Source organism: Dermacentor andersoni, chromosome 11 (assembly GCF_023375885.2).
Source record: "Dermacentor andersoni chromosome 11, qqDerAnde1_hic_scaffold, whole genome shotgun sequence".
In the NCBI taxonomy this organism is placed as follows: domain Eukaryota; kingdom Metazoa; phylum Arthropoda; class Arachnida; order Ixodida; family Ixodidae; genus Dermacentor; species Dermacentor andersoni.
This window is the reverse complement of record NC_092824.1, coordinates 70,212,141-70,235,355: the sequence shown is the minus strand read 5'-3', so window position 1 is coordinate 70,235,355 and position 23,215 is coordinate 70,212,141. Positions and strand designations below refer to the sequence as shown.

Genomic DNA, 23,215 nt, shown 5'->3' with positions numbered 1-23,215 from the left:
GACCGCCTCCCGTCATGTACAGAAGGTGTCAATGTTCTAGGTTCGCTAATGGAGCAAAGCTATGCTGTTGACTTACGCGTCCCTCGAAACCGGCAAAACAAACGTACGCTGCAATACCGAACAAAGCAGCACGTGCGAATCTGGCCATAAGCAGACACATCGCCACAGTGGTCACGTGTCAGTGTGAGCTTCTGTGAGAGTGAAAACAAGAAAGTAGCACGTGGTTCGCAGTAAGTGTCTTGTAAGCGCATAAGCATGGCTGTGCCACGTCACAACGCCATGACATGCGACACAAATTTATTGGGCATACTTTACATTGGCGTCGTGAAACGGCACACGGTTTCGACACCGCTACATTCCGTAAGGGTCCATCCGGTGCCCGCTTTCTTAAAGCTCGAACGAGGTTCCGAGTCAATCTTGGCATTGCGCTGTTGTCCAAATTTGTTTTGCATGTCGAGCAAAGTATAAACGAGCTGACGTCGTCTTCTGTGAACGCAGCTTCAAGCGCGAGGCTGTGTTATTGCGCGAAGAACTCTGGTGTCATCACGACACACACGGCACCATTAGGTCTATTCGATTACGCCAAGTTTCTCTGCACCTATGCAGGGTGTGCTGCACCTAGGCCCTCGATTCTCCGAGGTACAGCAGTGCACCCTGCACCCTTGTCCTATATTGCATTGGTTGTGAGGTAAGGCACCGCCGAGGTGTAGTGCACCTCTGGACATTGCAGAGAGTTGGTGCAGCGAGATGCCCCAGAACCGGCACCGCCTGCGGCTTTTAGTTTGTCTATTTGCATACCAAAAGAAATATCTTTGGAAAAAACATATTGACAATCAGAACTCCCCCCCCCCCCCCCCACTACTGTATCTTACAAAAATCTACGAAACTTCTTTATCCGATTAAGGGGAAACCTAATGTCGCAAGTTGGCAGCACTGTAATACAGAAAACTGGCGTTAACTCGTCAACGAAGACTACGTCATCAAAAGAAAAGCACACAATAAATTGATTTAAAGAAGCCTTTCCCCAAATTATTGCATTGCAAGGAATCAATAACATTTTACCAATACTTTTCCGGCTCAAGGCATCTTGTTTCGATCCACAATCTATCGGCGCCCTCACTGGACAACATTGTGGCTTGACTACAGGAAAGGCAGACGCACAGCAAATCATAATTTATCAAATCATATTATAATCACACGAGTATTCAGCCTAACTAACCTGATTTTATGAATTCCCATAAACTATGATGTGATCAACTGTGGTCGAAAAAAATGAATGCACAGCCTGGATGCATTGTTGCCGTGATGAGAACAAGTGTTCTTGTCTTCATCACGGCATCACGCTTGCTACAGGATGGAGATTCTCTTGTCTTGCCCCCTCTTTATCAAATCGACTTTCAATCTTCCTTGTTTGGGCAAAGCAGTATTCAACTGCAAATCCACCCAACGACGAAGCTGATACCCACAGATAACAACCGCTCCCAGCCCGCAATGTCCCATGAGCCCATGTGTATTGCAGTTGCACATTTGGCGCACTAGCGCGCACCCGCTCTTTCAAGCATTGTGGTTCTGTTACACTGGCAATCGCGCACCAGCACACGAGGTAAAGCAGCGCCACAGAAACTTGTTTGCCAAGGTTTCCACGCACAACTGTAAAAGCATTTTCTGTTTATCGAAGTGTAAGTTCAAGAGAACTGTTTCTTAACCTATAGTATCAGCATCATCAGCATCGCAGCATAGCATAGCAGTATCAAAAGTCATAAAAATTTGAGTCAGAATAAGTAACCCGAAGAACCTGTCTGGCCAAATCGCCGAACTCTCGTCAAGCTAAACATTTACGTTGGTCGGTATATTGTACTAAAATCACAAGAGTGGCGCTTCACGAACAGAAGCGCGCATTCGACAGCACGACAAAAAAATAATTGTTTTTGAAGTTGTTAGTGCGTGCAAAGAAAGGATTGAGGTATTAAGGCTGTGACATCTTCTAGTTATGAAATCAGCGACAGACGTGCGTTAGGTGATCATCAGTGGATAGTCCAATAGATAAGTTAACAATGAAGTGCGGCAATTTCATGGAATCCAAACGCCGCCTAGTGCATATAAGTACACAGTCAAGAAATTCAGGGTACAGATTCATGGTATAGATACAGATTCCTTCGTACAGACTCAATCACGCCGCTTCATGGACTCCCAACGCATGAACACCACATGACATGTAATATCAAGTGAACTACGAAAAATATCATTTAAATTACCTTTTCCATTACAGGTACCTGTACATTGCCATTCTTTAGTGCAAGTAATGTTTGGATCCTCAGAGAACCCATATAAAAATTGATGTCTTCGCTAACTAAAAATAAATACATAGAACAACGTAGATTGCCAACACGTCCGAATTTACCCTTTCTGGCGGAGAAACAACTAGGAGAGCGGGCATTGAAGAGAGGACAAGACGAAAGAAATGTTATGCCTGCTTTTTCCCCATTTTCCGCGCACTTTATTTTTCTTTTCTCTATTTCCTCTTAATTTTATTTTTTTTCGTAACGAACGCTATCTACCTGTACACACCTCGCATATTCCCAACGTTCCGCGAGCCTTAGGTCGCAGCACACGTGAGCATGCGACAGGACACAATGAAAAATCGTCACTGGCACGCTTCCACAGCTGTTCGACAATATTTTCGCTATTTCGCTACGCCAACATGGGTCCCTGGTGATGCGGCGCTAGATATATGGCACTGGGTGTGTACCACTATTCAATGAACCTCATTGGCGCTGACTTGAAGTACTAGGCATGTGCCCCTCGGTCTGTACTGGCCTGCAGTGAATCTATTAGTGCGCAGTCAGAGAATACAGTTAAGCTAGTCGATGCTTGTTCCAGTCATCGGGCCTCATTAACTAGCGCAAGAAAGACATCGCACAATTATCTTCCGCTGTCTTTCCTGCTCTAGTTAATGATGGTCTAGAGTGTATTTAATGCGATCGGCAATCTTAGCATCCTTCAGGCACTGTCAGGGGGCTGACTGTCTACCTATATATCAGTCTGTGTTTCTAACCGTTCTCCTGCCAACTTGGGTCACTGGAAGGCAGCAATCCAGGATACAATGGTTAGCGCATTGGGCTGTTGTGCTTAGGGAACAGGCTTCAAAACTAACCATCAGACCAACTTGTGTTACTGGGTATGAGGCATTGGGCATGTGCTGCTCTTTAGTAAACTTCTGTGATGCTAACTTGGATAAATGTACATGCGTCAAAACACATGCGCCACTCTTCAATTTAAAAAAAAAAGATCCTTTCAATTTCTGCAGTGTTCTGCAGTTCCTGCAGTGTTCGTCAGCGACCCGTAAACATCTCCATATAAGGCTGAAAAGAAATATTTAACCAGTACGCTTTCATATCAATTTTGCTCTGATTGTGTTCCCTGCGACGGCTATATAAGTGTGTGGTTAGATATAAGTGTGTGGTTAGGTTATATAAGTGTGTTCCGATTAGAGCAGTTGTAAGTGGCGCTCTGTCCCGTCTCCTTTCTTGTTTATGTGTGTGTTCGCGCCTAGTACCCAAAATGAATGTGCCTTTTGCATATCGCTAACAGCCATGCGCGCACACTGGTTTCCCGCCACCATTCGTAAGAACAGACATGTGGGCGAGCGCGCAGAAAATGCGCGGAAAGTTTGCGGTCCGCGTGCGCTCTGCTAAACGTTTGGCTTTGCTGTCGCGTTCTGATGCACGCATGGCGTGTTCCCTGCAAGAAATGGCCCTGCGAATGCAAGCTTGGCTCCCTGCAACGGGACATATATACAGAATACCTTGGAAGACTACTGCTCTGGCACCACGAACGAGTCTTTGAGTAGTCAGCGTATACTACAAAACGAGAGCGGTGACGATGAGGGGCCCAGACAGTGGGAGCTACAACTTTTGAGTCCTAATTCCTTCCGGATTCGATCAGAGTAAACTTCACGAGTATTCTCTCTCTCTTGTGTACTGGTGTAGCTATCTCGAGCGGTCATCCAGCACTGCCTAGAGCAAGCGGCTAGACGGTCGGATCGGTTTGTTTCAACCCCAGTTGCCCAGCACTTCGGCCTTACATCAAGAAACGTGGCTTCTGCCACCTACGCGGGTTTACGCCAGTGACAACTCGCTGCGACGGTGCTGCAGTTATTCAGTGTTAAAGGCAGAACTAGCCAGTTGGGCGTTGTACACGTTCTCTTTCGAATATACTGAGCGACTGCGGCATCAAAGTTACTTCACTTGAGTGTTACAATCAGCGTGAAAAACACGCGAACGGACGGCATGGCCACGCAACGGCCAAGTTTACGGGCGAAATCAGAGTTGAACGCCGTATTCTGCACTATCAAATGGATTCTTTCTCGACAAGAGGTCAGTATTATGTGCTAGCATTAGGCGTCATACGGATATGTTGATCTTGCGCAGTGGAGTGGTCACTCAATTTCCTTACAGTGAGTACTTGGTCAATGCGACTTGGCCGGCAACGAGCTAGCTGATGCGGAAGCAAGAACCGCCGTTTCTAAAGCCGTCGACGTAAAGATTTTATACTGCCGAAGTGGTGTAAACTTTTTTTGACGGCGCTCATGCGAGATAACGCAGCAGGTTACTGGTCTTAGCCGGGCCATCGGTGCTGGTGCCTGCGGTAAATGGACTCTGGCAGGACTTTTTTCGCCTCCCGGCTGAAGTCCAGCGATGCCAAGCAAGCACAATTAACCCGATTCACTTGGGCGTCGCCTTCGCTCTACGCTATGATCATCTAATGGTCGTGCGGACAGCCAGAACTGTGACAGCTGCCAAGTATCTGGGACTCAACAACATCTGTTTTGCGACTGCCCTCTCTACGCGTCACAGCGGAAGACCCTGGCTTCTGCGCTAGGAGGCATTGGCATGCAAACATGGTCTGAAAGTACTATTTTCCGTCAGCACTGGTGACCGCACAGTAGCAACAGTGTGAGTGAGGTGCCTTGAAATTCGCTTCACCAGCAGGGTCTACGGAGAAGCGAGAGTTATGAGCTACGGTAGCTTAGTATTGCGATAGCGATCATATGGACATTCCAGGCGCATTTCTGCCGTCGCCGTGTTCTGTATGAAGTCCAAGGATAACATCGTCTCCGCGTGCCGTACACTGCATGAGCGAGTGAAACTCCGCGAGAGCGATCCGAAGATGACGGCTCAATCTCGCGCGTGCAAAAGGAAAGCGGGCAGAAAAAGCGGAGAAAGCGCGCCGTTTTCAGTTGCGCGCAAGGCATCTGGATGGATGGAGGTTCTACTCCCACGGCTACTGCGCATGGCGCGGCCCCGCAGGCCCTCTTGGGAGCGATCTGCGATGAGGACAGAGTGCATACACCGAATGCTCATAGCCTCGTGTGCGCTGTGTTTTCGTGGCTTATGTTGAATTCCAATGGTAGATCGCGAGCGCTCGGCCGGATCACGAACGGAGCGCGTCGCTCCGACTGAGATCGCTCTCATCTGCTCACACCATATCTGCGAAGGGAATGCGTGCGCTCCCGCGGGGGCACTTAGTACAGGAAAATCAAGTGAGAGGGCGCTAGAATAGAGAGTAACGAGCGCTTGGAAGCGCAACCCACCACCCCATTTCACTGTCCGTGTCAGAAGAATCATCACTCGACTTGGAAATTGTACTGTCTGAGTCGGAGCTGTCTAGGAGCGCGAACAAAATCACACGGCGCGAAGCGGCGTCCACGTTTCCTATGTCGTCCATAGCTGCCCGCGACCGGAAACAGGCGACCGTGACAGGAAGCAGAGGCGGGTGAAGGAAATACGTCACGAGGACTTCCGGTCAAATCTGCCGATTTCGGCGGAGCAAATATTTTTGCTCCACGGAGCAATCCGGGATCAGCGGCTGCTCCCAATCTGCCATTGGAACACACAGCTCACGCTCCCATTCTGCCATTGGAATAGGATTGCTCCATACAGAGCAGAAAAACTTGATCTGGATCTGCCATTGGAATTCAACATTAGTTCGCGCTCAAGTGAGAGGCAGCACAAAGGTCACTTCGCTCGCTGCTCCTGCCACGCTTCCTCACTCCAGCGTTTTGACAGCGAGCGCGCGCGGTGATCCAGTGAAATGTGTTCACGTTTGCTTGCGCGCATAATGCCCAACACGCACATTTCCCACATGCAGAGAGCTTTGGGTCGCAGCACACGTGTGCGTATGACCGAACCACATCGTTTTGCGCACGCTTCCGGAACTGTTCGAAAATACTTTCGCTATTTCGCTATGCCAACAAGGGTGATCGGGGATGCGCAACTGGATACGTGGCACTGGGTGTGTACCGTTCTTAAATCCACCTCTTCGACGCTGACTTGGAGCGCTGGGTATGTGGCCCTCGGTCTGTACTGCTCTTTAGTGACTCTATTATTGCGCAATCAGAGAATCCAGTTGAGCTAGTCGATGCTTGTTCCAAAAGTCAGGCCTCAATAAGTAGCGCAAGAAAGACATCGGATGACAGTTGTCGTCCGCTGTCTTTCTTGTTGATGTTAATGATGGTCTCAGGTATATTTAATGCGATTAGCAGTGTAGTAGTACTTCGCGCACTGTCCGGAGGCTGACTGTCTGTCTATATATCTTTGTTTCTAACCGTTCTCCCGCCAACTTGGATCGCTGGAAGGGAGCAATCCAGGATCTAATAGTTAGCGCTTCCGACTGTTCTGCTGAAGGAACAAGTTTCAAAACCAACTGCCAGACCAACTTGCGTTACTGGGTATGACGCACTGGGCGCGTGCCGCTCTTCAGTGAACTTCTTTGACGCCAGCTTGTATAAATGTACGTGTGTCACAACACATTTGCCACTCTTCAATCACGAAAAAAAAATCTTCAGTTTCTCCGGTGTTCAGCGGACTCGAACTTGCGCCCTGCGCGGACTTCGCGGCGGCGCCGCTAGATGACGTAGCGGGTGCAGTTGGAAAGGGACGCGGCCGCATTACAGGTTTTGGCGTTGGCATATGGTGTCGTTACATTGTTTATATGCTAATCCCATTAACGGCGGCATTCATCGTGGGATGGGCTCTGCTAGAATGTTTTGACGTCCACTTGGGTAACTAGGTATGTGTCATTGCGTATACGCCGCTCTACATGACAAAAACTTGCCTTTAAATTTATCCGACGCTCAGCGGAACCGGACCAGTGCCACGCGCGGGTCATTACGGATGCGTATCTAGTGGCGCAGCGACTGACGAGGAAAGCGCGAGACAGAACCCCAGCTGCATACTAGTCTCGGCATTGGCGATACAGTGTATCACTTTCTTGTTTCAGTGCTAAGCGCCTTAACGTCGACATTCATAATGACATGGGCTCCGCCGAAGTTTCTTTTTTTTTTTCTTGTGTTGTACTTATTCCTTGAAAGATCTCCGTTGCCATACCTGAATGGTAATAAAAGAAAGAGGACGCAAAGACATCGCCGCGTTCGCTCGAGGAACACGGCGCGAGATAGAAGAAGAAGAAGAAGGTCCCGTGAGCTTCGACGCGTCTTCGCAGCCTTACACTGTTCCCAAATCTCCGCCATGGCTTCGAACGCCCACGGTAGCAAAGGTCCCGTGAATTCCCGTACATCGACGCGGAAGAAGAGATCAGCGGCCAAGGCGAAGCAATCGCCAGCTTCTGCTGCTGCTCCGATGGCCGAGGCAGCTCTCACCCCCGCACATCGGTAAGCTGCGCAAATTGGTGTACGGCACTCCTTCTTTAACTCGTTAGCGTTAAGGGCTCCGTGTCGCAGAAAACCCGCTGTCGTCGTCGGCGTCCGGCACCGGCATCCCCGTGAGCGAAAATTCCCGTATGCATTTCGGTATACATATACGCCACGCCTTGCTATATAACATGCGTTATATGCGGCTTATATTGCCACACCAGTCTAACCCTAAAGGTGTTCACACCTTTTCTTGCATTTCTGACAAAGCTATTCCTCAGAATTTTCAGAACGACAACCCACAAGAAAGTGTCACGAAGCGAAGCACCGACAGCGCACGCCTTTTACAGCTAATATTTTAGGAGCTAGTTCCCCCATGATCGTGTCCGTATGTAGATGCAAAACTCCCCATACGTGGGCCGATCCTAAAGATAGTGCAATGCCGAGCTGATCGACCAGCGGCGGTGGTATAGCAGGCGTTTAGCTATCGCCATACGTGGGCCAATCACGAATATAGTGTAATACCGGGCCGACCCGCGGCAAAGGTGAAGCAGGCGTTAAGCACTCCCCATACGTGGGCCGATACTGAAGACAGTACAATGCCGTGGCGACCCGCGGCGGAGGTACAGTTCGCCATTAAGGGGGCCACATATACCTTCCCTGGTCATCCTTCTTGGGTGACTTCTGTCTTGGTGACTTTGTTCATGGATCATCCTTCAAGTGTACCAAGCTTTTCTGTTATATCTTCTCACATTGAAATATTAAATGTGCCAAATAATAAAAGAAACCTCAGAATGATGTAATTTTCTTGCGAGGCTGCGCTCTACCTCCGGGACCAGCCCACGCAAGAGGCCGCGTTTCTACCAGAAAGCTCGCCTTCCTGCATAGCGTTCGCCACCAGCGTTTCCCCGTAAACATTACAATTACATAAGCTGCAGTTGCCGGTAAGAATGAGAAGCCGTAAGGGATCTTTGAATGCTATCGCGTTCCGCTCTTAAAGGGGAAGCTTAAGCGTCCTCCAAACACATTTCCTGCGAGATGTGAAAGTCGTGTAAAAATCTACGCACTAACCATGACTCCTATGAGGTCTGAACAATTGCATCAGCGGCTAGGGGCCCTATAACGTAAAACTATTTCAATATGTTTTCATTCCAATCTCCTGACGTCAAACTTGCGTAACCGCCGACGCAAGCATCGGGCGGTCACACGCAGGGTTGTCTGAACAAACCAATCAAACGCTCCCATCGCTCATAGGATGTGACTTTTGTTTGCTTGAAAAACGTATAACATTGCCTACACTAAGCGGCTTGTCTTATCTAATTGGCTCACAAGAGGCGAGGATCACGCTCAAGTGGAGAGGGATTCGATGGGGCCGAGCCACTGCACAGAAAATCGATAACCGCGTGAGGAGGGTGGTGCCGGCATCTCGATTGGTTCGCTTTCCGTTACTTACCTTGCGGTGGCTCGTCGACAATCGCGGTATGCAACGGAAGCTTAAGAATGACGCTAAAACGGATTCTCAGCAAAGAAGGGTTGACAGAACGAGGTCCTAAACGTACCGAAAGTGCTCGAAAACGTTACACGACCACGCAAAAAGCTTTATTACACGTAAATAAACCCATGCTTTCCGACAGGGGCGAGTAGCCAGTGCCTGAGTGATCGGCGGCAGCCATCTTTTATTCCTTTCGGAACGGGGCAGCCTGCGGCTATACAGAAGAAAATTCAGTTTTGTTCGGCATATTAATGCATCTTTAACGCGTACACGTCACTTTGACGCGGTGAGTTTTTGCAGTTTTGTGACGTCGCGTGAGAGGCAGGTGAAGTGGGCGCAGCCCGAAATCTTTTTGACCAATAGCCGAGCGCTAATGGCGAGGAGGCGTCGAATCAGAAATAACTATTTTTCTTTTGTCCTGTCAAATCATGCATAATCCGTGTGTACACGTTATATCAGATGGGGAGCTTTCGCGGTTTTCGTGACGTCGCGTGAAAGACAGGTGAAGCGGTGGTGGTCCAAAAAAGTTTTTCGCCAATCGCGGAGGGCTGATTGCAGAATTGGAATAGAAAAGTGTGGAATAGTTTTACGTTATAGCGCCCTAGGTTTCCCCATAATAATCCTAGTACGAAACTCTGCGGCCGACGGGAAGATCGATGCAGTGGTGTAATTCATATTCAAGAGCAACGGAAGATATGAAAAAGCACGAGCAGGAAGCCTTTCTTTATCTCTATTCCTTGTTACTCTGCAGTACAAGAGGAAGCTAGATTTGGTTAACTTGTCATCCCATTTGTATACACACCTTGCAATTTGTAAATTCACCTTGCAAGTGCACCTCGCAAGGTGCATTTGTATGCCAGTAATACCATACCATACCATTATACCAATACCATACCAGTATACCATTTGCACCTAGCAAGGTGCATTTGTATACGCACCTTGCGCTACGATCAACGCTTTCATTTATGCCCCTGGCTTCGCCTACACAAAGCCGCGAAGGATGACAGTGTAAACATAGATGACAACAACCCATGCTCTGGTTAGAGAATACCGACCATAGCGAAGATCAAATTCAGCGACTTCTCGTTTCTTATCATTAGTGCGAAATTATTATCGTCATGCAGGGCATTACCACGGCGACATTTTTAGGTCTCTGACAATCTTGCCTCACGATAAGCGATCGGTGGTGTCAGAGGGAAATTGAAGCGCAATTTCGCTTGCATGCCTTGCTTGTTCTGTGGCTTGCTGTCAAGAGTGGAAATCTTCAGCGCGGTGTTGCTTATAGCTCAACACTTCTGGGACCAAGCAGAGCGCCGCGCCACACACACTAGAATACTTTGGCATAGCGTCACCGTTCTACCACTACGGACACCATATACAGTTACATGCAGTAATTACTAGAGACAACAATGAGACTTCGATCGTTCAGCCAGCATGGGAATTATGGTTAGTAAATGGGTTAATCTTATCTTCGTGCTTGCTGCTTCATACATTTTTGTGGGTTCGTTACCGCGCTTGATCTGATTTCATAGGTCTAAATTTCAAAGCAATCTATACTTTTCTTAAGAACACAGAGAGCAATAAGGCCCTGCCAACAAGCATAATCGCTGCCAATTGCTGTGGTTCCGTACGTCCATGCGTCCGCGTGCAACAATCGATTCAATATCGGACTTCTGCAGTGTACTGTGCTAGAGGTCCTGTGTTCCCCTACATTATTGAAAATGATGAGTTTGCAAAGTCACTAAGCCGTTTGTTTAATGCTAGAACGACAAAGTTTAGGTAAATCCGTGTACTAATCATCATTCCCAAGCTGGCTGAACCGCCCTGTTTGCAGGTCCCGTAGACACAAGCGGCACAATTCCTTTGAACGAAACTGATAGCACCTACCACGAAATGCGTATGCGCAGTAAACCCCACGGAAGCTCAACAGGAGCGGTACGCGTTAGCAGAAACTGCAATGGTGTATGGAACAGTGATGATATTCTAAAATACGCATGTCATCCGATGTGGATGCCGCCGGATCTCAGTGGATGCAAAAACGCTCAAACTGTTCTTTGTCGCTCTTTCTAAGGTCTCACATCAGCGACGCGGCGACATCGTCCCGATGTACTCTAACCCCCGCTCCAGGCCGCGACGCCGATACCCCCTTGCAAATGCCGTCGAGTATGGCCACGACCACTGTGACGTGCACGCCGCAAGTGGTCAGTTCGCCCGTGTCACCTGCAGCCCGTGAAGAGCGGCCCGCTCCTCTCTACGGAAGGTCCATCGCAAGCCGTTAAGTGTCGTTTCTGTCTATAAGCAAAAGCGTTTGTCTTCTTAGTGAAAAAAAGAAGTATAGTAATTTAGCCCGCTGGTATCTATCCACGCTTAACACTACAGCAAAGCGTCGGATAGCGCCATGGCAAGCAGCGACTTCTCGTGAAAGTCCATGTGTTTCGCGTGAACGCGATTGGAGCGTTATTGCGTAGCTTGGGCGTCCCCGCCAAAAAAGATTGAGAAAAGCTCACCGTAATAAGAGGACCATTTTCTCGAAAATTTAGGATTACTATCTGTGTTCAATTCGGACTCAGCGTCGTAGGATGGCGCCGGCCATGGATATATATATATATATATGGATATATATATATATATATATATATATATATATATATATATATATATATATATATATATATATATAAGCGGTCTTCTAATCTCTCATATCCGCTCTTTGAGAAGAGACGGTATTTTTCCCTTTGACACTCCTAGTGCAAACGCATAAGACAATGTTTTCTTGATCACGTCGCTGGCCATGCCGTGAGGCCAACAGATACCTGGAACACAGTCATCGAATTAATGGTCCTGCACGCATCACAATATGCCACATGCTCGGCTGCACACGACTTGCGTATTCCAGCACGCGTCCACGGCCGGAAGTACGCCTGCGCTGCGACTATGGGCAATGATGAAAATGACGCTTTAATGAGCCCAATTAGATGAAAATGACGCTTTACGAAACACCGGTACGCCGAATCAGCTGCGACAACGACATCTTTCGACGTGGTGTTTGACCGCGTCGTCTGTGTCTGTGTGCCTGTCATCTATTCTCTTTTGTTCAACCACGGCACAATGCACGCGTGTTACACAAGCATAGACACAGGCAACACATGTTCAGGAAATTATGTTGCCACCGGAGCCTTTGCAGAAGTGACTCAGTAAAATATGTCGCTCGTGGCAACAAAGTTCTGCACGCTTCCGCTCAGCACAACGTCGCGAGATGGCGCCACGGGTCCTGGTGTTCACATTACCGCCTCCGATATTCCGTAAACAGTAATTCGTATACGCCTAGGCTGGAACTCCATTACCGGTTGTTCACTACGTACTTAACATTTTATTTAGTTCAGGACAGGCCTTGCAATTTCTAAAGGCGCTTGTAACGCTACAGCGTTAAGGAGCTCGTGTCGCAGAAAAGCCTGTGTCGTCGGCGTCGGTGGCGTTGACCGTGAGCGATAAATCCCGGGAGGCACTTTATAAATCAAAAACAACTTGCAAGATGAGCTGCGTGGGAATTGAACCAGGGTCTCTGGTGTGTGAAACGGGGACACTACCACTCAGCCACGAGTTCGATGGTTCAAAGCGGTACAAAAGCGCCTCTAGTGAATGCGGTGTTGCCTTAGAAACGTGCCGTAGAAAGTTGAAAGTTTTCAGAAAACGAAACTATGAAGTTCACAAATCTGTAAATCTACAGTGCAAAAACACGCTATCACTATCCAGTAAACTGCACCTAATGGTACGTCTAAAGCGGGTAAAATTAATATAGTATACAGGGCTCTCAAATAAACCACTAATGTGTGAGTAAACTTTCGTAAAACTCTTGTAAACATTGAACACGTGATATACAAGTTCATAAAGGATATCAATTGACATATAAAAATTCCCCGCTTTAGATGCTTTAAAGGATGCATCTTACAGTAAGGCTCTTGCTTGGTTCATGCTTGAAGTAGTAAAGGCAAGGCACAGAAGACCAGGACTCAAGAAGAACACAAACGACAGGACCGGCACCGGTCCTGTCGTTGCCTTGCCTTTACTACTTCAAGCATTTTACAGGCTTGCGATATATTTTCATGGTGCAGAGGAACGAGTTTGTAAATTTCGTTCTTCTATTTTTTCCGAACTTAGCAAATTTTGAATATTCCTTTTAAAACATTTAGGCCGTAAATCGGGATTACACTTCAAGCAGTCACTATAATTGAACCTTCTCTCTCAAAAGCAACAAATTTCATTAAAATTGGGCAAGTGGTTATCTGAGAGAAGCGCTTCTGCGTTTTACATGTATTTGAATAGGCGACATCGGAGTTGGGGCCAAAGTGAACCGTCCACTTAAGTCTTGAAGTCCTATCTTGCCCTGTGTTTTCTTAAGCTCTTTTTCTTTTTCCTTCAACAGCTAGGCTATCTTTAGCCAAGCTGTTGTAGAAAAAAAGGGCAGAGAAACATACGGTGCAACAAACGGTTACAAGACCTTAGGGCCGATTTACGCTCGAGCCGCCCATCGCCGCAAGCCGCACCGCACGCGTGCGGTCGCGCGAAAGATTGCACGTATCAAACACTTGTGCAGAAATTTCGGTTTACAATGTGTAAGGTATACACTGTGCACACAGTGTAAATGGTAATTTGTCAACAAGTGCTGGATACGTGCAATTTTTCGCGCGACCGCAAGCGTGCGGTGCGGCTTGCGGCGATGTGCGGCTCGAGCGTAAATCGGCCCTTAAGTGTTCCGTCTTCAGAGCTGCGACGAACGAACACCGCAGGTTTTATAATTGTATCTTGTACCGTGTTTTTCATCTGTTCATATTTTTTTTATTTGGCACCTTGATAACTTTAACTGGGTCACACGGTAGGGTTATACACATCCAGTGAGGCCCTTGCTCGATAACGTCTGTGGCGCCCCCATGAAGTGAAGCCGTAATGGCTGCACTTTCACCGAGCTCTCTTTTCAACAGAAGCATGCTTCTCATTTCCTTCTGGACACTTTATTTCGTAATACAGCGGACTCCCATACGCGGCTGCTGTTGGTCAATAGCTGACGTCAGTCAACAAGGGTGTCGGGGTCGGTGGGCTGCTGCCTACTGTAACTGTGCATATCTATTGACGAAGTTCAATGAAAAAAAGACTGAAGTAAGCGAAACTGCGCTTTCAAGTTTCTGGTAACAATTACGTACTTCGGGAGGAAGCCGACTATGGGGCTCTTGCATTGCCCAGGGGGCGCTGCGAAAATGGTGCTAAAAAGCGCCCTCTGTCCTCAACTGGGTAGTATCAAGCTCGGTCGTCTGCTTCGGAAAGCACGTTTCCAATATGGACCCGCCACTTTCGGTTTTGTTGTACCGCGGCTTGCAGCGAATATCGGGCGCTGAAGATTTTTTTTCAGGGGTGGCACGCTGCGTAAAGGTCCGGTATTCGGGCAAGCGCGGGCGGTTTTCCGGTTTAGCGGGGGCGTCAACGTGAGCGGCCAGATCGGCGGCGCCAGCTGGTGGCGCAAAGCTCAACCACACAAACACAGAGCTAATTACTGTATTCTGCTTAGCTGCTGGCGTAAATTTTCGACAGTGGCGTAATCGTGTTCACATTTACGCCGCTGCCAAAAATTTGCACGAGTGGCGAAGAAGGATATGGTGAGTTACTGCAGTTTTAGCTATGCGTTTGTCTGGTTGAGCTCTACAACACCAGGCGGCTTCACCGCTCACGTTTACGCCCCGACCATCCGGTAATCCGCCCAAACCGCTCCCGTTTACCGGAATAGCGTACAAGCTAAAAGTCTCTAATAACTTATGCAACGCCGAATACGTGCACGCCGTTCAAGAAATAAGCGGCAAAGTTTAAGCACGGTGTCAATCGCAAGTGAAGTGAGTCGCGTACGAAGTTGAACTTCAGGTAAGGTTTGCACGTTGCTTAATTCAGGCGCACAAACGCGAGGAAATCCTTGCTATAAATGAATTCACAGCAGCGATAAGCCGGCATCATGTGTATGGAACTGCTCGTTAGAAGGCGGAGCGTTGTGGGAACGCCCCGCTCCGCCGTAGACTTCGCAGTGCGAGGAATGCATGAAGGGAACGGCAGCACAGCGAATAGGGTGTTTGCATATCGCTTCGCTTCTGCTGAACGCACTCGAGTACTTCTTGCGGCAAAGTATTTCTCAAATGGCCTATTTTAACTTTAAATGCGTTTCTCCTCTTCGATAAAAAGTGGTTCGGGTCCATATTAACGTATCTGTGCTCTAAAATAGAGTGCGCCATTCAGGAAGCTAAGTAACGATGTCATTCGTTGCAATCATAACGAACGCTCCCCTGAATTTTGCTGTTTATTCGTATAAACAGGAAACTTCTTGACGAAGTCCCGCGGTACCGGAACCACCAGAGCCTTGGCACCGAAACACCGAGCCGAGGAGGAGGCAGACGCACTCAGAAAACTCAACGAATTCGTGAGCAATCTTTTCTTGAAAAGTTGACGCTTATTACAAATTGTTAAATATTTATTTTCCGATAGCATTCTTTCCCACGTGAAAATAGGCCGGAATTCCAACACTTCGAAGTTAAGGTACAAGACCGGCTTCGCCAGACGCAGTCAGTCTCAAAAGCGGATACATATATCTAAGGCAAAAATGCCCGAGACCAGGTACCACCTCTTTGGAAGATGTCCGACCGAACTACGACAGTCAATCCCAGTTAAGACACGCTGCTGTCTATGCGGGAGTTTTCCTATGAGGCAAGTATCCATTATCGTATGGGGTCCCTTTCACTCAATCCCGCGCCCTTTAGGCCGGAGAGCCATCCCGCATTTAATAAGGATGCTTAATTCATTCAAGTGACCCTGATCGTCACGGCAACTGTCTAAAACTAAAGCTGCAAATTTCAGGCAAAAAGTGTATATACATCGGAGTGCCCCCGATGGCGCAGTCGTCAGCGTGATCCTCGAATGCCGACCACGTGGTTTGCTTCACCAAATCTTTTCTGCAGGCCCACGCCGCACCTCCGTCCACTGCGCATTCGCCGCCGCCGCGCGACAAAAGACGCCGGTGGCGCGGCAGGTGTGCGGGATTCGCCGTCGTTCTGCTGGGCGTCGCCGTCCTCGCCGTCGCCTTGGCGCTGCTCCTGCCGTCGCGCGCGGTGACCAGCAGCGCAGATGCCGGCGTGTGCGTCACTAAAGGGTGCGTGGACCACGCGGAGAACCTGGGCCTGCACCGCAAAGGGAGCGCCGTCGGACCCTGCGAGGACTTTGGCAACTTCGTCTGCTCCCACTGGTTCGAAAAGCACATCTACATAGCACCGTCGGTGACCATCTATCACATGGGCGATTGGTTGTACAATCTGGCGCGCACCCGATGGTACGACACCACCGGCAACAGAGTCGCGGCGAGGGTGACGCGTCTCGTAGACGCGTGCATGCATCGGGATTCCCAGACCGGCAACCACCATGACGACGGCATCGAGCAGCTTTTCCACTTCATGACCGAAAAACTCTTCCCGTGGCTGCTGCTCGACACCAACAGCAGCGGCGACGGTGACCGGATACGAAACGACAGCCACCGGATACGAGACGACGGCGACTACGCCTTCACGCTGGCCACCATCGTCAACATGTCCGTGGTTTGGTACCTGCCGCTCTGGTTTACCGTCGACCTTGTTGCATCCTCGCCGGGACATGGCGCCTCGCCAGCGCAGCGATCCGTGAGCATCAGCTCGACGAACGTGGTCGACATCGCGCAGCGAGTACACCGAGAGGTCGAAGTGTACAAGCTCTACGATGCGTACGTGTCACTTTTGCTGGACGTCGTCTTTCGCGGAGGGGAGTTCGCGCCGGAATTCCGTTCCTTCGTACGCGACAGAAGCGCCGAAGTCCAGCACGACGTCTTGGGAAATCTGTCGTCGCGCTTCGTCGCCAGCCGCGTAGAGCCTCGTTTCCTCCAAATGCGCCACCTGCCGGCGCTGGTGCCGAAGCTCGACGCTCGCGACTGGGTCGACGCGATGCAGTCCGCGTTCGGGGCGACCCCGCCGCTCACCGAGGGGGACACGCTGTTCGTGACCGACTCCGGGCTCCTGGACGCCGTGAACGTCCTCTTCGCTTCGTACACGGCCCGGGAATTGACGTTTCACACGGCGTGGTGGTTCGTCCAAGTCCTCTCCGCCGTGACCAGCGACACGATGCACGCGTTCGTCATGGGAAACAAGGTGGGCGACGAAGTCTACCCGGTGATGTGCGGAAGCCACATCGCCACGGCGTACAGCGTGCTGCTCGCCGGCCTCGACCGCGGCAGCGGCACAGCCTCCACGAACCAGAGGTCGCTGGTGACGCGGCTCTTGAGCAACGTCCACCAGACGGCAGTCGGGAAGGTTCGAACCTGGACGAGCGCGTTGGGTTCCGAGGCGATAGTAGCTGTCAGCTTGCGCCTAGGCAGCACCACCACTGTAGTGTGGCCCAAAGGGAAGAAGAACGAGAGCGACGGCGCCTGGTGGGGTGAGAGACTGTACGGTCCCGACTACGACAACGCGACGCGCGGCTTCTTCGGGCACTGGGCCGAGATTCGACGGCGATTGCGGGCGTCTCTGAACAGCGATGCCTACCAATCCAGCCTCCGCGTGTTCCGATTACAGTCGTCCAACGTGGCCACGTACGACGCCGTCTCGAACGCGATTTCTGTCGGCGTCCAAGCAGTGACTGGGCCCTTCTATGTGGCTGACGGAACGAGTGCAATCAACTACGGTGGCTTGGGTTTTCTCTACGCCTTGCAGGTAAGGCGATGACAGAAATACCTTAAAAATCTATAAAGGAAGCTGCATTCGTAATTATGCGTATCTGAATACACGTCACGTATGCTCGTGCTAACAGAATGTTTATTACAATTATGTTTGTATACATCATGAAAAAATTAGGCTCCTGAATCGGCTTAAAATGCCGCGTTTGTACACGGCACATGTCACAGGTTAGATCGCTAGGTATGCTTACAATAGCAGAATCGGCTCGTAGACAGCGCGATATATTTCACCCTTTTTTTAGCTTTACAGAGTTGCATTTATACAGCGTTCGAGTAGCTATCAGATTGTGTGTTTTGTTAGCTTTTGTTTTCGTCTATCTATCATTTTTTGCATCCTCGTGGCGCTCTGTCTTTTTCCAGAAATTTCTTGCCGTTTTCCATTGTCTAGCAATCTGGTTATGACGATTATGATTTATCGGCGTTCTCTTTGAGACGGGGTAGTCACAAATATTCACCACCTGTACCCGATGAAAGCTTTCTTTGGCAGCACAGCCAAAGTTACGTGCACGAGCGCGCACGTTTGGAGCTTCTGCTCTTGTTTTACTAAGCCAAGTAGTGCCGACTTCTTGCTGGCGTTTGTTATGGTGGCTAGAAGGGGAGGTGGGAGCATCGCCCGCCGCTGAGTGTAGCAACAGATCGTCCTGGCAGCGGCGGCGCTGTCGTCGCTTTTTAGGCGGCCCACGGGCGCTCAGGAGGCTAGAGTAGGTAGTAATGAAGGACCCTTACGGGAACAGCAGAAAAGCATCGCCGTCGATAGCAGAAAAAGGAGGAAAGCAAGAAAAATAGCGCGCCATGCAATAGGCTACATAAACATGCAGGGCGGCAGAAGAAAGCAAAAGTGGGCAGAGATTGAGGAGCAGTTACATAGAGAACAAATAGGGGTGTATGCGGTGACAGAAACGCACCTTAGAGACTCAGAAGAGCCGCCAGTGATTGAGAATAATGTTTGGGGAGGGTGCAGCAGAAATAATTCTAAGTCGGAAAGAAAGTGAGGGGGAGTTGGAATGCTCATCCATCAGGGAGCCAAATGGAAAATAGTTAATTCAAAATGTCAAGAGCATCTTTGGTTATCAGGTACAATGAGTGGGAAAAAAACTTGGCTGGGCTTTAGGTATTTGTGGACCGGGAATAATTGCACAAGGAAGAATAAAGAGTTAGGGGAGTGCATAAGCGCTGATAATAGGGGTTTGCTGAAATTATCCTATTAGGTGACATGAATGCCCATATACAGGATTTAGATGGCTATACCGACAACGAGGAAAACGGGAAGTCCCTTTTGAGCAACATAGCCTCGTTATCGTGAATACAGGGCCTAAGTGTGAATGGCAGACCACGTGGGAAGTGGGAAACCGGCAGTCAACCATTGATCACTGTCTGATGACAGGAGTAATTATGGATAAGTTGAGAAAAATGGTCATTGATGAGGAAGGGTATACAGCACAGGGAGTGACCATAAACCCATCATTTTGAAAACGGGATATGTAGTTCGGAAAGAGAGCAAGGAGTGCAAAATAGCCAGTCCAAATTTGAACGCTAAACAAATAACAAATATAGTCACTAGAGTCGAGGAAGAACTTGGGAAATGGCCAAACAAAGAGTGGGAATATAGTAAGCTTCTAAGTGCAATAACGACAGAAATACGGAAAGAGAAGCAACATGTTCGTTAGAAATGAACAAAGAAACCGAAAAGCTGGTGAACAGGGAGATACGAGAAGCGATCGCAGAACGACAGAAAGCATCTCGAGAGCACAGGCAGGCAAAGAAGGCGCAGTTGCCGCAGGATGAAGTAACCAGTAAATGGGAAATATACCGGGAGAAAAAGTACATGGTTCAAATACTTGTGCAAGCAAAATTAAAAGGTGAAAGTGAACGTTGGGTGTCAGAAATACGTGAGAAAAAGGAGCCCGCACCTAGAATATTTTGGAGCCACATGAAATTATTAGGCAGGAAATCAACAACAATACAACAACATATCCTAGACGAAGATGAAAACAGACTGGAAGTCATTCTGTACTGATGCAAGTATACTCAGTCGAATTTGCTTTCGTTCCGTAAGGTCACCGAGGTTCGAGAGGCACTCTTGAAGAAATATCTGCAGTGAAACAGTATTACAGGGGCACGTACATACATTGTAATTGTCGGTCACCCGAGATGAAGTGAACAAGTCTTTTTGGTAGACAGGAAAAAGCAGGTAAACAGTACTTCAAAGACCGCCGGAGAAAACCTCTGTCAAACAACATCGGCTCTGTCGCGTGTTCGTTGAACAACTTTCTTCTTTTTAATTCGCGTTGGTTACGTTTAAAAAGGTAAATAAGCAGAATACGGAAAGTTTAATATACGTGACCTCAACGAAAGCCAGAAAACCGGACGCTGAAATGTCATTTCTCAGCAAAGAAAGAAAAATGAAGACTCCGTAGCAGACTGAGAGTGTATAATTGCACAAACCGTGCGAAATGTACTGAATATGATCATAGCAATATCGCTTAGAAATTCATGTAATCACAAATAAGAAAACGCTAAATGCTGACAGACTTAAAATTTTTACATGGCTGTGCGACTATTCCAAATGTTTTGAATAACTAATCCCATATTTTCCTATTCAATTCGGCGTTGGAATCAGTCAATGCTCGTAAATAAAAATATTTTTTTAGTAGTTCTCCAATGTTTCCGCATCGTGCACAATCGAAGATAAAATTGAGCATTAGAGCAAAAGTACGATAAATTCCAAACAGTGGCCAGGCAAGAAGCGGAATAAGCAACGCAGTGGACTAGGCCATCTCGTTAAGTGAGCCAGACTTTACCGGCTAAAACAAGATAACACAATCACTGCAGCTGACCTCTGTGTCTCCACGCTCCATAACATATAGTTGCCCGAAGACGTCGATATTGGAAGAAGTTCGCCTTCAACACGACGTCATGGCAACAAGTGAACGTAATTGTCTAGCGAATCTATACAACTGTATGTTGAACAGCGGTGTGATTTGACACCGCACTCAGAGTTGTCGCAGACTACAGACGTCATCGCTGCCTCCATACCGTTGTTAAAAAGCTCCGCATAATTCCCCGCGCTTTAGAAGTACAGTGAGCGCCGGGGTTGTGAATAGAATAGCGTGGCCCCCGTGACCCCACACAAGCATTCGCATTCAGTGCGTTTACAGGAACTGTCGGAACCGAGTTCATGTCAACGCGGTCACATCGAGATCGACAAGCCCAGTGTCTGACTCGAACCGCTCGCATCGAGTTCTTGTTAACGGAGCCACAATTTATATCATTCTGCTGGACCACTTATCCTCCCGTGCATGCAGGTGGCGCGAACCATCAATACGCTCACGCTCCTTCTCGACGGCGACCGTACACCGTCGGCTTGGGTTCCTCCAACAAACGCGACCAACGCCAGCGGGGCTCCAGGGCAGCCACTGTGGAAGCTGGGCCGGTGCCCTTCCTCTGACGCGTCCGACCACGTGACGTCGCTCTACCCCGTGCTTCCGGCGCTGGAAATCGCGCATGACGCCTACAGGCGGTTCCGCAACGTCGCGCAGGACGTGCCCCTCCGGGGACTGCAGGCCTACAGCGCCGAGCAGGTCTTCTTCCTGACGGCCTGTCACGTGACCTGCTGGGCAAACAGCTCGGGGCATCGCATGTCGCCGGAGTGCACCGACGCCATGCGCAACTTCTCGCCGTTCGCAGATGCCTTCGGCTGTCCGGCCGGTTCCCCCATGAACCCGCACGAGAGGTGCCGGTTTTTTTGAACTGCCCGCGCGATCTCTAATACGATCGAGGGGCGCTCGAAAAAAAAACTTCACGACGCTTTCTTTTTCTCTCATTCTTGCTTTTTGCTAACGCCGTGCTTTGTAGTTCCCGCTTCAGCTTTTTTGCTCGTTTATCATTTCTTTCTGTATTTTTTTCTTATATCGGGACTCGGCGAACCAGCTGCCAAGACATCTTACAAACTGTCCGCGTATTGAAGATATCATTTTAACAAACCATACAGTGAAAGGTCTACGGCATTGCTGTATTCAGGACACAAGGCTGCTGTAAGGGTCCTCGGTGTTTTTACAGCGAAAGTACCTCTAGCCCCGGTATGCATAACCCGCGTGCGTACCACGCATTTTTGCAAGGGTGCGAATTGTGGTCAGTTACAATCATCGTAAAAATAACCATCGTAATGATAATCATTGTTATCATTACCATCATGGTTATCTGAGCGCGGCTCTCAGAATACGTAGAGTTCGTCATCAGCCATCGTGTTTTGTCAAGTTTTTAGACTGCACAACTTCGGGATCAGCCGCCAAGAGAGTTTAGAAACCGCTGAATTTGGAATGACGACCCGCACTGCTGCCTGTCCTCGGGAAATTTTTCTAGATTTAGCGATGTGAGGCCTTGTTTAGAGAAAAATGTTTCTAAATCGAGGGAAAACTTGTCCTAGGATGTGAAGGGAAGAGACATGAGAAACCAGTGCTACCACGCCGTGATGACCCATACGAGAAACTGCTGAAGCGACACTGTGTTTTGACTTCAGTCAGCGCAAATCACCTTCGCATTGGCATGCGAAGTACGACTTGTGGCCGTACCGCGGTGCAGAGGGCGCCTCCTGCCATGTAAACAACAAGGTGTCAATGTTCTAGGTATGGAGCAAAGCTATGCTGTTGACTTATGCGTCCCTTGAATGAAACATAACCGGCAAAACAAACGCACGCTGCAATACCAAACAAAGCAGCACGTGCGAATCCCGCCATAAGCAGAGACAACGCCGAGACCGAGAAGGCGGCTGGGGCCTCGTGGAGCCGCTCATGCACGCAAATTCACCCGGAATCGTCAATGGGCAGAGCAACTTTCTACAGAGTCGCACTTTATAAGCACAGTGGTCACGTGTCCGTGCGCGTTTCGGTCTGAATGAAAGCAAGGAAATGTCACGTGTATCTCCGTGGTTCGCATCAAATGTAAGCGCGTAAGCATGGCTGTGCTACGTCACTGCGCCGCGGCATGCAAGACAAATTTTTTGGACATTCTTTAAACAGGCGTCGCGAAGTGGCACACTGCTTTGACACTGTGAGGGTTGTCCTGTGCCAGCTTTCTTAAAAGATATTGGCATTTCGCTGCTGTCCAAATTTGCTTTGAATGTCGACCAAAGTATAAACGTGCTGACGTCTTCTTCTGTGAACACAGCTTCAAGCACGAGGCTGTGTTATCGCACGAACAACTCTGTCTCAGCACAACTTGGACTACACCATTAGGTCTATTCTATTCGACCAAGTTTCTCTGCACCCATGCAGGGTGCGCTGCACCT

General features: G+C 48.9%; 1 protein-coding gene across 1 annotated transcript; it reads left to right on the top strand.

The window, feature by feature from the left end:
- The first annotated feature begins 15,499 nt into the window (after positions 1-15,499).
- On the top strand, positions 15,500-21,989 carry LOC129381728 (uncharacterized). Its single transcript, XM_055064799.2, has 2 exons — positions 15,500-17,905; positions 21,234-21,989. The coding sequence occupies exons 1-2, from the start codon at positions 16,463-16,465 to the stop codon at positions 21,675-21,677; spliced, it is 1,887 nt and encodes a 628-aa protein (XP_054920774.2). The 5' UTR covers positions 15,500-16,462; the 3' UTR covers positions 21,678-21,989.
- Positions 21,990-23,215: the final 1,226 nt, after the last annotated feature.